At 39.7% G+C, this 16,834-nt stretch overlaps 1 protein-coding gene across 3 annotated transcripts; it reads right to left on the reverse strand.

Annotated features, from left to right (window-relative positions):
- Positions 1-10,286, reverse strand: OCIAD2 (OCIA domain containing 2). 3 transcript variants are annotated; one of them, XM_084518263.1, is made up of 7 exons: positions 10,188-10,286; positions 7,860-7,953; positions 6,968-7,021; positions 4,882-4,929; positions 4,073-4,169; positions 2,931-3,018; positions 1-806 (listed from the first exon to the last, which is right to left on the reverse strand). In XM_084518263.1, the coding sequence occupies exons 1-6, from the start codon at positions 10,245-10,247 to the stop codon at positions 2,937-2,939; spliced, it is 435 nt and encodes a 144-aa protein (XP_084374389.1). In that variant the 5' UTR covers positions 10,248-10,286; the 3' UTR covers positions 1-806; positions 2,931-2,936. The 3 variants fall into 3 exon arrangements, with proteins under 3 accessions (XP_084374389.1, XP_084374391.1, XP_084374390.1); XM_084518265.1 differs by lacking the exon at positions 10,188-10,286 and adding an exon at positions 8,047-8,182; XM_084518264.1 differs by lacking the exon at positions 1-806 and adding an exon at positions 1,829-1,967 and having other exon boundaries at positions 10,188-10,279.
- Positions 10,287-16,834: the final 6,548 nt, after the last annotated feature.

Consider the following 16,834-nt stretch of genomic DNA (forward strand, 5'->3'; position numbering starts at 1 on the left):
TTTTTGTATAACAGTAAATTTATTACAGGAAAGTAATAGGGAACCTGAACAAAGTTACATTTAGAGCAACCATTAAGCAGCAAAGCTGTCTTCACCCATCCACTAGCCCCCAAGAGGTAACGGTGACCACAGGAACAACCTCTGAGAGCCCGGCCTTATCAAGGTGGTGAGCATTTAATCTAATAGCTTGTTAAATATGGAATATTTTTTGCTTGTTGTAACCAGTTAATAGTTACTTTCTTCTTTTACATTCTACACTTCCTGCTTGCGGAGTCTTTTTGTGTTCAGGTAGTTCAAGAGGGGATACAAGCTGTAGGCACAGCATAGAACAAAAACTCACCAACCAAAACCACAGAAGACAGGCTTAACTGACTGACCGTGAAGGCAGCCTTTCAGAAGCTGTGCTTTTGGTTTTCAAGGCAACACCATTTTATGATTTTTTGTTGTTGTTGTTTGAGGAAGTGTCTGCTCTTTATTTGCTGAGATACAGCATGAAATTTTGTATGTTCTGCTGTTTGTATACAGAACCTACCCTCAGGTTTCTTTCTCTACTATTCCAGCACAAAGTGCTAAACTGCACTGAAGGGAGGAGGAAAAAAAAAAAAAAAAAAAAAAAGAGAGGAAAATCTAAAAAAATATATTACAAGAAACGGGTATTTACTATGGACAGAACCATGTTAAGACTATGCAGCTACTTCAATTAAGGTGATTTACACGAAACTAAAATTATGCATTATGTCTTCTCTACAAAATAAAGACTTGAAAGAAGAGGCTGATCCATAGAATTTTTGTCATCTTCACCAGATCTGTAAATTGGAGAAAAGTACACATCATTTAAATCATTAAGCTGAGTGGCACATTATTTTCAACGAGGAATGTGCAGCTTCTTGGTGATTGCTTTGAGAATTCTGCAAAGTCCCTGAGGATAACAGAAATTGCCCTTGAGACTCAGCAGCACGAGCACAATTTTAACTGGGCGATCCTCCTAGGCAATGCCAAAGCTTGGGATGCATGCTTAGCACAGTCACGCAACAGAAATCCCAGGACCCATTTTGGGAAGAACATAGAGGCACCTGTGGCGTCCTGCATTCTTCCCTTCATACAGCTGCAAGATTCTTTTGTATTTGAGACAATTTGGAATTTGTTTAAAAGCTAATTGGTACTTACACACCAGAAGGTGTACAACACTTTCAGGAAGTCTGAAAAAGGGAAAAGGCTGAGAAAGTAAAGGTCTCCTGTATTTGGACTTTAGGTTCAGCAAGATCCAGCCCTGACAAATACTGGAGGCAAATCCCACCGCAGCCATCAATGCTTAATTCAATACTCAGGTAGTAAGTGTTCATCCTCAACTGAATATGCTTTGGGGCCTTTATTTTAAATGGGTGAGAATATTGGCCTACGTAAGGAAATATTAACTTGAGAGAAAATCTGCAAAGGCACTTAAAATCAGCACAGTGCAAGGGCATAAAGAAACTCATGACTGCTAGTGGATTTTGGGTGTCATTCCATCACAGTTAGCTATGTCTGGCTCTCTCCCTTTGTGCTGGTACTAGCAAGTCACCCTTCAGAAAGGTTTTCTGGCTTTGTGTTTTTCTTTTCTTTTTTTTTTTTTTTTTTTTTTTTTTTTTCCCTCCCTTTCCTCAAGGACTTGATTTTTAGCTAAAGCAGGAAGCCAATCTGGCTGGCCACATGGCTCCATGATCTCCACAAGAGATGCTCTGCCTGATTTGGCAGCAATCCTATGAGGTGAGCCTGAGCCGAAGTGTCTTTTCTGACAGTTGCTGAACCCTTGCAGCTCTTGACATAAAACACTCAAGCAGTGGCAAGGTTGATGAAAATAGGAAATTTATTCTAACAGCTTCCTTTGTAACAACTCTTGCTGTTGAAACACCCTTTAAAATCTCTGCTTCTGGGCAGGTAAGCAGGTTCTGCGAGGATACTCCTTAAGGACTGTCTGCAGCAGTGCACTTCAGAGCAAGAAAGGGACCATTATTGACATCCTTGTCTAAATTCCGATGTAATACAGGCCAAAGAGACTTAATCCAATCACTTCCACATCAGACTTCTGTTCCGAGCTACACTTAGAGCCGTAAGAAACTCACATGGCAGGATTTCAAACAGGCCCTCTGTTCCCTCTCTTCCCTGCAGCCAAGCTGCAAACACTTTCACACATTCTCCTGCCTGTGAGAAATGTAGGCCAGATTACCACAAGCAGAATGTGTGAAAATGCTTTTAGAAAGCCCAGCTGCACGCCTGTTTTTCATAGACAAAGAGTGAAAGTGCATTTAAACACTCTCCTGCTTTCCAGCCTGTAATCCCTCCTTTTTCTCCAAGGGGCCTTTCCTCTTTCTGGGGAGAAAATATCACATGGGTCATCTCCCCCACCACGCCGAGGGGTTGTTCTTTCATTTCTCACCCCCATGTCCTCCCAGGACAGCACTGCTTTTGTAGTGCCCTCACTAAGGCTCTGACAAAACCATAGTACTGGATGCAGGGGGGGGAAATAAAAAAAAATAATAAAAAATAAACAAATCCACCCACAAACATGTCTGCTTTTCGAAGTATCTCAGTATCTCAATGTATTTTAAAATACCAACATTAGCCATAATTATTTGATTCTTAAGTTAAAAAGTTAGAAATAGAAAGGAGTTACATTTGTTTTCATACAAATAGCCAATAAAAATGAATTCCAATTAGGTAAATACACAGTACTCTTATTAAAATAGTTACAGAAAAATTAGAAATTCTTCAGAAATTAGGTGTTTAAAATTAACATGAAAGGTATGTAAAGCAAAAAAAATATCTATGTAAGTAGAAAAAAAAATCTAACCATGGCTAGATAATATTTCCTTGGATAATGCACAGCATGAAGAATAAACTCAGCATGGAAAATAAAATGAAAACTTATTTTAAATGTCAAGGATGCCTACCTGGGACTAAGATCCTGAAGGAATTGAGCCTTCTTTCTCCTTTGATTTCAGTTTTGCTTCACATTCTTTGCAAACATGATGACAATGCCTACAATATAGAAAGCAAATAAAGCACTCAAGAATTTGGCTGGATTTCTTCTAATACAACCGTATAGCGTACTGATAAATGTTCTTGAAGAAGTAAGCTTGCCTGTGTTCTCCACTTGTTGTAATTTAATTCACATAAACTGAAGATTACATCTACATGTATCTACCAGTGCCACCCCATTAACTATTATTCTTAACTACCACTTCCTGCAATCACCAAAATATAACAGGAATGTCTAAGCAGGAAAAGATGGTCCTTGTCATGCACCTAGCAATAGTAACCAACCAGAGCTAGGAGCAAAGGTTTTGTTATAGAGGAATGACAAGGAGTTTTGGAAGTGTGTTTTATGTGTGAAAGATGCATATGAGAAACCATACTGGGAATGAAAAGTAGTACTGGCAGCTGAAGGAGGAGGTTAGAAGGAAAGTCAAAGTGCGATTTGACAGGAAAGAGTATTTCACATCGAGTTTAGAAAACAATGACTAAAGCATGGAGCTGACAGGTGGCAAGCATTGACATCTAGGACACAGGGTTGCAAGGAGGAAAAAATGTCTTTGCAGTCGGTGCTCTTCGTGATTTGACATGACAGTGTACGCTCAGACAAAGTAAAGGAAGTTGAAATGTGTGTTAAGGTTGAAATTGTTGTTAAAGTATGAGAATAGTATAAAAAAAAAAAAATCTGCAGAATAGCTGGCCTGATGTATGGTACCAAGGAGGACTCAAAGGCCCAGGTGATATCATAGAAGATTGTGTGACACTTTGTAAGGAACAATGTTAAGTGAAAAGAGAACTGCTAACTGTTGTACCATCACCAGAAGTACAATAATTTGATCTAAATCAAGGTTTTCCTAGTAACAGATATTACATTAAGTGTAATTTGCATTTTCCAAAGAATATTTAGTAGCTCCTAATACTGTCACATGTAGTCTAAGAACATAAGAGAAGTAACACCTCATGACCTGACCACAGCATTTACATTCATAGTTTTGCTGCATCATCTTTACTATTTTTAGACTATTTTGATCTAGGAATAATGATTTAAATAAATACAAACCTTTTCTTTTTCGGACCATAACCACTTTTCTGGAACTTTTTTTGGCATTCTCCTATGTATGACATCTTTCCTATGCCATAGCCTAAGACACCAGCAACTACAAAAGCAGATAACAAAACATTAATGCACGAGTTTACATCAAGAGTCCACAAGTAGCTACAGTTTAATCCTATGATGAAGTGTATGTAGCATGTTTTCTCCAAGGAATGTTACAAGCATATATAAAGTTATACAGGGATTATTTCAAAATAATAGGATATTATTTTTAGAATAAGAATATTACTTCAACATCCTCAATTTTCCATTGAACTTCCGCTGTAAAAGCAATCAGCTCCATTTCTTGCCATTTAAAAGTCACATTACTGTCTTGTACAGTCTCTGTGCTTTTTTTTCTTTTGTCAACACAGTCATAAACTAGACAGGATATATCAAATGAACATATGGAAAGGAACATACTATATTCTATAGCAGAGTACAGTTGTTCCTTGATATTGTAAACTATGTGATCTGCTAAGCACGGGTGATTATATATTTATAAAACAAAGGTGCTGTGAGTTTTTACCAAATTGAGAGGATAGTAAATATAAGCTAACACTGAGTATGTTTTCATTATAAAAATCTTATTTCATATATATTTATTTCATATATATTTATTTTTAAACTCAAGAGAATTCTGGTTTCCCAAATCACTCTGGCCTCATAATTTCCAAAAAGGAAGAGTTTGAGAAGAGATTCAGAGAGATGCATCTGGGCTCTGCACATTGCCTGTAAATAATCTTTACTTTATTGTAGAATTAGGTCCAACTTACTTGCCATCTTAGGTAATGCTCCAAGTTTTGGGTTTGCTGACAAAATGCCTATAATAAAAGAAAATAGAATGCTTATTCAATTGAGAAATTCACCAGCATTCAAAATCAAAGATGGTACTTTTCATACACACTTTTTGAGTTCTGAAGGTGAAGAATGTACAAAACAATATAAAATCCACTTAGATTTAGGAACACCAGGACATTTTGCATTCCACTAGTTCTTAGTGTGTCTGTTTTGGTGCAGTCCTAAATCACAGGAGGAAAAACATATCTGGAATTTGCAGGACTCATTTCAGGCAGTGGTTTGGAGTGTGAATCGATATGAAAGCGGCATGGCTCCCAATGGCGACACCTGCAGCACTGCGGGAGGAGATGATGGCTCATGTTTCAGCACAAACCAACCTTATATGTAATAGTGATCTCAGGTCTCTTACTTAGGGTCCTGCTCCTTGTGCTGAGAGGAGCAGTCCCAAACTCCTCTGCGATTGTCTCCTAATGGTATTGATCAGATTAGGGTGAACTGTACCACAGATACCTATCTGCCTCCTCTGGAGGGGAGAGATCCTACTAACAAACTGGCCTTTAAGAGAATACAGTGTGATGAACAAGTAATAAGACTAAAAGATTGTTTTTAGGTTTTCCCACCAAAATCCAGCTCTCCCCAGTTAGCACCAGGAACTGGAGCCAGTATGCCTCTGACAGCGTGTGCCTGGCATGGGAGCACCATGCTGTGGACGGGAGCTCCACGCAGCAAGATTGCCATGGCAAGGAGAAGGGAAGTAAGCACAGGGTTTGCTGCTACATACATTCAGACAGTGTTAATGAGGCTCTGAAGGAAGCTCTAGCTTCTTCTAGAGCCAATGTGCTGCAGTCGTCTGAGAGCAGCAATTATACAGAGGAGCATTCAGCCTGGAATGAGCCTGGAAATGTCCAGATACAATGGAGAAAAACTACAAAGATGATCCAGTGCCAGAGCATGCTGGCTACTGTGACCATTCCGCACCCTTCCCATCACTGCTCACCCTTTTCAGCAACATGTATGCAATCCCTTGCCTTCCCTCACACACTTACCCTTGCCCTTTCCCTCCCCGTCTGCCTACAAGCTCACAGGTCAAGGATGCCTCAGGCAATCCGTGTTAGCCCCTTGTGGTCTAGCACAGCTCTCAGGTTCCCCACTCTGGTCCTCTTGACCGTCTCAGTTTAGAATTGAGTGAGTTGAGGCAGGAAGCATGGCCATAGTGACTGGATAAAACTAAGGGACTTGCAGCCACACACAGTGAGAAAAGGCTGAGCCATTTCCACCTCCTCCATTTGCTCCTCCACCTGTCCCTTGGAGCCCCTGCATTCTTGTCTCCTTCCTTCAGCCCCTGTGACTTCTCTCTCCTCCCATCTGCTGTAGCTGTAACCAGCTGCTGACACAGGCTGAAGGACCAACTTATTTTCTCCTGTGGGATATACTCATCAAAGCAGTCTTCAGGGTGGATGCCCTTCACCCGAAACACTATCCTTGATCTTGTTATTAGTCCTGATCCCCAGAAGGGGAACTCAAGGTGCAATGTGTAGAAGCAGGCTCACTCACCACATAAACAGAATACAATTTTCTTTTGTGTTGGCCTGCAGATTGCAGGCCACCCCTATAAAGATCCCTCTGTCTCCTCGCTTTGGCAGCATTCCTCGTCCCTTTGCACCAAAGCTGTATTCATATGGCTGTGTGGTCACTGTAAAATGACTGCCAGCATTATTCAAACAGAGTTACAGCACCAGATTCGGATGCCCCTGCTCAGGTTGTACAATCCCCTGCCCCACAAGCAGCCCCAGAGAAGCCTCTACCCGAGTACACTTGATCATGGTGACAGAATCTAGCCGCCAGTCTTTTAATTCATGAACTCTCTTTTCAGTTCATGTTCTTTCAAAAGAATGAATGCGGCAACGCATACACAATGAACAAATCATTATAACCACCATGATGAGTGAGAAGAATATTGATCTTGAAAAACAGCAGGCACTGGGGAAATTTGTGTTTCAGTTGGAATTCCAGAATCTCAACTTCATAACTTAGGCCCATCGTGTATTTTTTTCTACTTACCTTTCGAGACTAGTCCCTGGGTGACAAGCATGCTCCCAAGAGACAAAGGAAGAGCTGTAAAAATAAAAAGAAGGAACGTATCTGGGATTAGCCAAAAATTGTTACTTATTTGCTAAATATATAACTTTAATATGTTAAATCCATGTTTTATATGATTATAATGTTGAATACATTACTTATTTTCTAAAAACTTACACACTGTACTATCTTAATTCCCTACAGCTCCTGCTTGTTCAGATTACTAGCTCTTCAAAGCAAGGATGCGCTCACACGTTGCCAGACCTTAGGCATGCTGTGACATCTGGAGCTAACACATTACACGTATGTACTAAATATTAGCTTCTGTAATCTTAGTAACTCCATACGGCAACACAAGTAATGACAGCAGCTCCAGTTAAATGCTGAAATACATTTCAACCTTCTTAAAAAAATGTATAATCTAGATACAAACCGACGTGGTGAGCTTAAAAGGCACTAAAACTCCAAATATTAATCTTTTAGATGTCCTAGCACTAAAGAATTTCACAAGCCCAAGCCACCTAGCCATGCCTCTCTTTCATTCAAATGCACACATAAATACGCAAAAAAAGTTAAAAAATCCTATTGTTTTAATTACTGACTTTATGAATAATGCCACTTCTATGATTGTTAAAGTTCATATTAAAAAAGAGTTTAATTCAGCCACCTTTACCTACAATTATTACACAAATAATCTAATAATTTTATACTGAAGTATTCCTCAGCTTAGACTACAGTGGCAGAGTTAGCCCCCAGTAATATTCAATTTTAAAAACAATGTACTGCAATAAGTGTCATGGCATTTTGCAGGCAGTTTTGCGGCTAAATCAAGAAATCGTTACTGTTGTGTTAAGAAAAAGCTCAGATCACTCACCTCTGTACCAGAAACTTTCCTTTTTGCATTCTTTGCGGATCTTTGCAATCTCTCCATCACTGTGAACTTGTGAGCTGGGACAATAGAACATTGGCTGAAAGGATAAAGCTTACTGAATTTAACCTCATGGGAAGAAAAAAATAAATCCATTAAAAAAGACAAATAATTTAACATGTGAATAAAATACCATGCAAGAACCATCCAAACAAGTGAAACTCCTTGTTTTGTTGATAGCAGTGTGATTTAATGCTTTACAACCTGATACAGTCACAGAAAGAACTACACAGGTTAAAACTGCTCATCCTGTTGACCTACACTTTCCCAAAATAGCTCAGTTGCTACTTACCCCAGAAGTATGTTGCTTTATTTCTGTTGGCCATTTTATTCTCATGAGCTAAAACAGCTTTCTGAGAAAGAGCTTACAGGAAGTAAAGTCAGTGTGGTAGTTTCTAAAAACGAAATTCTGCCCAGTTCTGAAGTCAGCTCAAGTTCAGCAAGAGTAGATTTTGCAGGTATTCAGAACAGGATCAGCATGAGCTCTGTCAGATTCCCCTGACTAGCCTGACTTTCTCTCTGAGCAGATTAAACATATTTTTGACATTAACTGAAGTCAATTATACCGGCTCCACCTTTGTAATAATTAGCTTGCCAACAGGTTTGGTTTTAGTTTGATGGATGGCTCTTTTCCCCCTTTTTATTCTAATTGAAGAAAAAGTGTCAGTATTCTCTCTTTCATTCTGCTGTCCTGAGTATTGAGATGTGATTATCAGTAGATTATTTTTCTTTCTTTAAGAGATGACTTGGTTATCACTGTTAGCACTTATGGTATCATTACTGGACATCTGAAATATACAGGACAGTCCTTACTCCCAAATTCTTGTTCCAGAATCTCTGTAGCCATTACCAGGTAAAATTAGCTGCAATGTTAGCATTTTTCTGTAAGACCGCACCACCTACAAATGTACCTATTATTGAAAGCAAAAACTTACATTTCAAAGAAAAAGTGGTATCTTGGGAAAAAGAGCACATTGGGCTACTACAGGACACTGACTCATTTTATGCCCAACTGGCCCATAATTTTGTAAACATAACAAGAAAATGCATTTATTAGCTGCAGCCACCCATTTCACATTTTAGCTAATTAATAATCTTTATCCTTTTTCAAGCACTGCTCCCACTGAAGTTAACAGCAGTGCTGCTTGCATAAACCCCAGAGCACTGACTTCAAACTGATTTCGCAGAAAGGTCACAGCAAATACAATAAAATCCAAACAGGCTAAGTGAAAGATAAGGTAATGAGTGCCAGAGCCTTGAGATCAGCAACAGGCTTTGCAACCTTTCTGCCCCAATACACACCCTGCCAGGGTATTACTTGGGGCTCAAAGTCAGCTCTCATATGGCGTGGTTGTACAGCACTGAATTAGATTTCTGCGAAAACAGGTAAACTGGGAGAAAAGAGCTGCAAGAAGCTGTGCCCCAGGTCTCCGCCTCTTGCCTCAGGAACGGAATTTAAGGTCACGCCCTTGCTGTAACTGTGCTGTAGGTATGCCTCTACCTGGCTGTTTGCCATGAGGATCTTACCTTGCCTTGCTAACTTGACCTCCTGCTTTACCCTCACACCTGCCTTATTCCTACGGACTTGCCCAGCAATCAATCAGTGTTGTCTGACCCTGGTTAATATCACTGGATCTACCGTGCTCCTCTTTTTTTGGGTACTGTGGGATTGTACTCCTTGCACATGAGGTCACAACCCCTGCCTGCCTTGCTGCCACTTGGGTCTCCCAGGTCACCTTTCCTCACAGAGCAGCTCACTTCTGCTGCTCTCTGACGGCAACTGATTACCAGCAAGGTCACAGCACTTTTAAATTCATTTTGGGAAAAAGGAATCCCCACTACATGCTTATGGTAAAGTCTGACCCCCCATGGGTAGCTGACTTCTCCAGCTGAGGGGATCTCTCAGCTTCTGTAAAGCACTAGGGCAGGTTCATGCTCTGAATATACACATACACACACATACACACACACACACCTCGACACGGGGACAGATTATACTGAATGAATACTCAGACACCAAGGCTCTGACAGTTTGTAACTGATGTAATTCATGTAGCATAAATGATGAGACCACTACCAGGGGCTTAAGACTCAAAAATGCCTTGTCTTCTGACCGGTGAATAAGAAGTTAGCACACATAGCCCTTTCTTCTCTTCATCTACACGCTTAAGGTAAAGGATCTCTGTTTCTCTCTTCAGTGAGAATGAACAAAGCAAACTCCCACTTATTCCCTAGCAATAGCATCAAGAAGAAAAGGGAGGAAACACAGCTTACCCATCCAACTTGCACAGGTGGAGGTGTCTGGTTTTCCTCTTTGGGTGTTTCGGCAGACATCGTCTTTCTCTTTCTTGTCCTTTGCTGCTAACCTTAGTCAGCAGAAATGATGTATTTTATACCTGACTACCTCTCTTTCTCCTAGGTACAAAGATCAGAAGCCAAAGTATCATATTAACAGCACAAATTCAGTGTTTACCTAACGACAGTAATGTCCAAGTTAAAAGGAATACAACTCTATTTTCTCACAGCAGATTGCATCCAGTCACCCAGTTATGTGTAGTTTACAGCACAGTAACAGTATATTAGCAATATAAAGTTACAGGTAGCTGAATTCAGACAGGAAAGTTATTAAGTACAATCATATGCTGAAACATCACATAGCACAGCAATCTCAATCATAAAGAAATGAGAACAAATGTGAGTAAGTCCGCCAAAACCTTTCTAATGTTGATTGTATTGTAGGTCAAAGATTTAGCATCTTTAATGTGCTGTCAGAAATCCCTGTACTGGTTCTACCCCTACTCCTGATGTGAACTTTTGATTCCACACACCTGTGATGCAAGCCTAACACAAACCACACCTGAATTTCCAACAAACACAATCCGTTTGCAGATGAAAATTTGAAAAAATAAATAAATAAGAAGAACAAATAGAAGCCATCTTCTATGTCTTAAATTTATGCTACTAGGGAAAAGCAAGAAGGAATCCCATTTATTTCTAGAGTAATTCAAACATCAAAACTGCAGTTTTTAACCTAGCTTCCTCCTGCATGGTCTGTCACTTTCTTCATCATCAGAGACAGCATGGCTGCTTTTCAGAAAGTACCTTTTTGGGATTGTGGCACTGAGCAAGGCTGAAGTGGCCAGGAAGGACAGAGTTAAATAGGAAGCATATGCAACAATTTAATAACCTGAATGGTTTTTGGCATTCAAAATATTACTGCATAAACCATTTCCTGTGCTTATTTTTGGGTCAGTTACACAGCTGTAAAGTTCATGTAGTGTCTGCTTCACGCACATCGGACTTTCAGACAGCAATGCTTTTTTAAGCGATGAAGCAGAAGCAACGTGACCTTCTCTCACCTTGGTAAAAAGTCTCATTTAAGCCTTGTACTCATGCAAATCTGCAAAACCAGTGACTTCTTTCACTGCTCAGCTTTGCTTTATTCTCAGCCACTCTCAAAAAATGGCAACGACCCTTGTGTATGAAAAAAATTAAGTTTGAAAATCCACATAATGTTGGGAAAACCACCAGCCCTTCACTGTTTGCCTCACCCTGACTAAAAGCAATTTAATTTTGTGTCAGTCTCTTGTCACTCAATGTAAAAAAGGAGATCAAAGACGCAAAAAATGCCTAAAACTTTAAAGTGATTTACGTCAATCAAAGGCACGACATTTTCATATGCTTATCTGCTCAAGAAGCCTATCTGTGCAGACGGTTGCATAAAAAGCTTGACTGGAAAATACTAATGACTGATGAGGTTTCTAACTGCTGCAACTGATATAAGTGCAACATCCTCATAAAGACAAAAATGCTGAGATTAAATAATATATAATAAGTAATAAATAATACAAAAAATATTAGAAGAGTTCAGTTGGAAGAGACCTACAAAGTTCATCAAGTCCAACTGCCTGTCCACTTCAGGGCTAACCAAAAGTTAAAGGATATCGCTGAGGGCATTACTTAAATATCTTTTGAACACTGAATAGCTTGTAGCCTGCCATTAACCTCTTACATTTTCTTCAGAATACATTGCTCCAGAATTATAAGTTATTAAGCGACGCTTCCTCTCCAACATAATGAAGAATCCCCCAGATAGGTAGCCTTTTAAGCAGCTTCCTGGTACCTCTCCCACTTGGGAGGAAAGCTGAAAGCTGTAATGGCAAGAATGTGGCAAAAGGAGGGAGTCCAGGTCATCAAAACATGGTTAAACTCAACTACTGATACTAGTACTCAGCACACATGCTGCCTCCTACCGGAGGAACTTAGAAGTGGTCCAGTACTTTGGACCACTTCTAAGTGTCTTGGAAAGACAGCCACCATTCTCCAAAATAACTTTATTTGCATTGAGCTGTTGAACAAACATAAGTTTTTTGCTCATTTTTACTGTAACATCATTGCCGTTTTCTCAACCTAACCATGCAATTGTTAAGGTATGAATGAACTGTATATGTTCTTAACTGCCTTGGGAAGAAATCCCCAACTATGCACTTTTTATTTAACTTAAATGCCTATATAACACATAAATCAATCAATGTGGTTTGTAAGGATCCAGTATTCAAAAATTTTTTTCCTGTTTTATGAGAAATGTTCTGGATCATTTATTTATTTACAGATGAAAAGGGTACTAAAAGACTCCTGAAAGATCCCTCAATTTTGATTCTTCTAACTGGTGGATAAAGAATCCGCATGCAGGAAGGTAGCCGAGTTCTTCTGGTTCAGGTTGTGGGAGATGCCAGCCTCATCTCCTTTGTTTTCAGTAAGTCTCCTTCCAGATAGGAATTGTGGCTGCGCAATTTCTAAGGTGGAAAAGAAAGAAAGAACCAAAGGAAGAAGGTGGGAAGCAGAAATTGCATGTTAACTGCTCCATGAGGTTGACTTTGATCTATAGTAGAGATATCAAGCGTTCCCCTGGGGCAGGTGCCACTGAAGTACAGCAATCTCTGTGACACCTAGCTACCACCTCGGAGACCCCTTTTAGGACTGAGCGTCCACCGCGAGGAAAAAGGGGAAGGAAAAGGAGGAAAAGCGGTGTGATGTCTCACATCTATCCTCTCAACAGTACTTTATTTTAAACCCAGGCCTTCTTGTCGAAGGAGAGCCAACAGAGCAGATGTTGAGAAGTTGTTAAGAAGGAGAAGCACTGGCAAAACTCTCCCTTCCCTTCCCTTCCCTTCCCTTCCCTTCCCTTCCCTTCCCTTCCCTTCCCTTCCCTTCCCTTCCCTTCCCTTCCCTTCCCTTCCCTTCCCTTCCCTTCCCTTCCCTTCCCTTCCCTTCCCTTCCCTTCCCTTCCCTTCCCTTCCCTTCCCTTCCCTTCCCGGCCAGGCCCCATCCCGCAGCCCGGCCTCCACCGCCATCTTCTGGCCGCGGCCGGGCCCTCGTTGCAGGGGATGCGACAGGTTCCCCCCCTCGGCCATTTCAGGTCGCCCAGCGTTGCTTATCCGCTTTGGTTTGAACGCTGTGATTAAGCAAGTCGATAGATTGTTATTTTGCACTTTAATAAAGCCTGTCCTGTTTCTTTATTTTACAGCGAGGCAGTCGTTTTCAGTAGAGTAGCCTAAATGACAACACAGCGCTTCAGTGCTTATCGTGAAATTAATAGCTCATGAGATCAGCATTACACTGCCTTCTCTTGCATGACCTCAGTGTCTATATTTCATAATAAACATGACAGGTAAGTCACAGTTTATTTTCTTTGGTCCGAAAAGGCTTTCAGCTTCCAGAAATCCTGGCTATTTGGAGCCCCTTTCCCCGGAGTATTATCTCACTCTTACGAGCCAAGCCAGAGCATTGCTGCTGCAAAATGTCCTCTTTGTGTGGGGATTTGGCAAGAGTTATGTCCTAAAACAGCTCTTATAAATCCTAATCTTATAGGTTAAAACCTACATCTCCTATGATCTAAGAGGTACCCTTTAAATCACACACACACACACACACAAAAAAAAGATACTGCCTATATCCTATTGTGAAAAACAACATTAAATAAGCAAATCCCGTGTGGCTTGAGACCCTAGAAAACAATTATTTCTTAGCTGGTTCAGCTTAAGCTGGTCATAAAATGAAAGAACAGTGGAACAATTTCCTCGTGGGACATACTTGTTCCTGGGGATAGTATTTGCTTGGGTTACTGTACCTTCTTGTGCAAAAGTACTGATTAAAAATCAGGTTAGAATTCTTTTTAGTTTTAACTTGGAAGACAGAATTGGATGTCATAATTGAATATGTCCCTCAAACACTATTTTTCCTTAAGATTTATCAGAAAGTACCCCAGAGCTATGAAAAAGGACAGAACTTGATAGATAGAAACCAATAAATGCAGGTGCTTCAGATTAATAAACACAAAACAAAAAGAAAGATCCTTGACCCTCCTAGGAAAGCAAAACAAAACACCTCTTTTTTATTATTATTATTTTTTATCAAGATAAAAAAGGCATCAAAAATAACCAATAATGAGTTCAGTGCTTGGCTGTGGAATTTTCTATTGTCAGACTACAAGGATGTCAAGGAGCTGAAGCTTCACAAAGTGGGATAAGAATCACAGAATCATCTAGGTTGGAAGAGACCTCAAGATCATTGAGTCCAACCTCTGACCTAACACTAACAAGTCCTCCACTAAACCATATCGCTAAGTTCAACAAAGATGTACAGGATTCGTGGCTGCTTCTCTGAAGAACCTTTTAGAAAACAATGCAGGTTTGCCAGGATCCTGAAGTTCATCACATACACCAATGGCAAAGCTTTCCCAGTGTGCATATTTAACATTAACACTCCACATACGCATACAGCAGAGGAAAGAAGAGGAACTATTACAAAGCATGATAAAAATGGTTTGTTTGTCTATTAGAAAAACACAAAGACTGTTAATTGCTTGAAAAAAATCCCCAAGAAACAAAGACCTGAAGTAATGCAAGCACAGTGTAGTTAAAAAAAATGTATCAGTAATAAAAGCATTTAGAGCATGGAAAACCACATAAGAATTACACTGTAGGGCATTGTTCTCTTGCTAATGGAAATAGGAGTTCAGGGTGAATGAAAAGACATCAAAAGTCACAGCAGGGAACAGTCAACATACTTCTGAGTAAAACATTAAACCCTGTCCTCACTATGCACAAGAAATCTTGTAATATTATTTTTAAGCCCTGGCTTATTATCCGACTCTTGGATATACTTGTTTCTATTTTACACTCAGTCTGGCCTATCTTTTAATAGATACGAATGGCTGACAATTATCAGATATTCAAGGTTTAGGATTTTCACTTTTCAGAGTGCAGAAGGCAGTGAAATGACCACAGGGTTTTACCTTCTCTAAAGCTGTACAGCTGTATGCATACTTCTTCTACAGCAAAGTCCTGCAGTGCTAGCAGATTCAATGCTAGCAGATTCAAAGTGCTCAAATCCCATAATCAGACTTGATTGTACTTGACATTTCTAATACATACTAAAGTGAATGAAAACCCATTCTACTGAGTACAGTACTGGAATGACTCTGGAGCAATGTTAGTGTATGTCCCATGGTACATTTTACTGAAAAAAGTCTCTAATGAGTCTCAGTGTTTACTAGTCCTGTTTTTATGGCTAATTTACTAGAGATGAGGTTATGCTTCAGCACAGGTGTAATAAATGAATGGTATTTTGTTGTGGCCAACTTACTGTAACCTTGAGAAAATGACAACCCAGTCTATCTAATGTTTATAAGTATGAATATACATACAGAGATTTGCATAACAGCGGTAAAGGTAATGATTAAGAAGCTTAACACTGTTGTGTAAACAGGCACCAAACGACCTGCAAGTCTTTGTGCTTCCGCTGCAGCTGTGGCAGGTGCCTAACTGTAAACTCAACCACACCGTTTTTTTTTCTGATACAGAGTTCTTAATCCTCAACCTGTACTTTTATGCTGTTTTCCTTTATTTCTCTGGCACTTTCTTCTGCTTCTTAACCATGCCTCATCAGACAATATGCAAGGCCAACTTCACCCAGGTGTCTGACAGTTCTATAATATTCTGTGTTTACTTTGGGTTTCAAAATATTCTTGCTTTACAGTTTGAGCCCAAATAAAACACTGGCTTTTACAATCACTACCTTTAGAAAGGTTTACCCCTGTCAATACCTATTTAATCATGGGGCTGTGAGTTCTGTTAAATTCAGATAAGATTTTATGTCTGCCTTATGTTCAGAGTATATTAAACACTTACAAAATACAGATGCTCCTTCTTCTGTGAGTAGAAACTCTTACTGTAGTATGCTATCTTAGATTTGCTCATTTGCCATAATTTTATTCCTGTGTAGATTGAATGCTATTGCTTTATTATTATTATCAGCTACACATTCAGCACTCCAAGAATAAAAACTATAGTGAAAAAGAACTCCTATGCATGTATGCATAACAAAACACCCTGTAAGTGTTGAAAGCTTATATTTAAGACATCTGTTTTCATTTCAAAATACATTAGACTTCAAAAATCCCCCTTCAAAAATCTGTTTGTTTGTCAGCTCTACAAAGAGAACTGGAATTGTAACTTTGTTATGTTTGAAGCCAAATGTAGTAGCTACTAAGAATCTCATCGAGAGATTACTCAGGATACAATGGCTAACTTTGCCAGGAATTGCATTATTTTCATTGAATTATGAGTTTAATGGAAGCCACATAAGCACGTCAGGTTCATGATTCCAAACATGTCTAGTTTTGCTGGAACTCCACTCCTGAACCATGAAGCAAGATACTATAATTACAAAAAGCCTTGCAAAATTGTTTCAAATATTTATTGGCTGAGGATGTCCTGTGAGCAGCACACTGGTGCTGTGCAGCTACAGAAGCAGCCATGTTCTGTGTTTACTCTGATCTCACCTTACATGTTCCATTGGTGTCATGCCACAGCCAGATGAAATGGTGTCATCACTCGCATAATCCTAAACCAGCCATA

This window comes from Aythya ferina (genome assembly GCF_964211825.1).
Source record: "Aythya ferina genome assembly, chromosome: 4".
NCBI classification, from domain to species: Eukaryota; Metazoa; Chordata; class Aves; order Anseriformes; family Anatidae; genus Aythya; species Aythya ferina.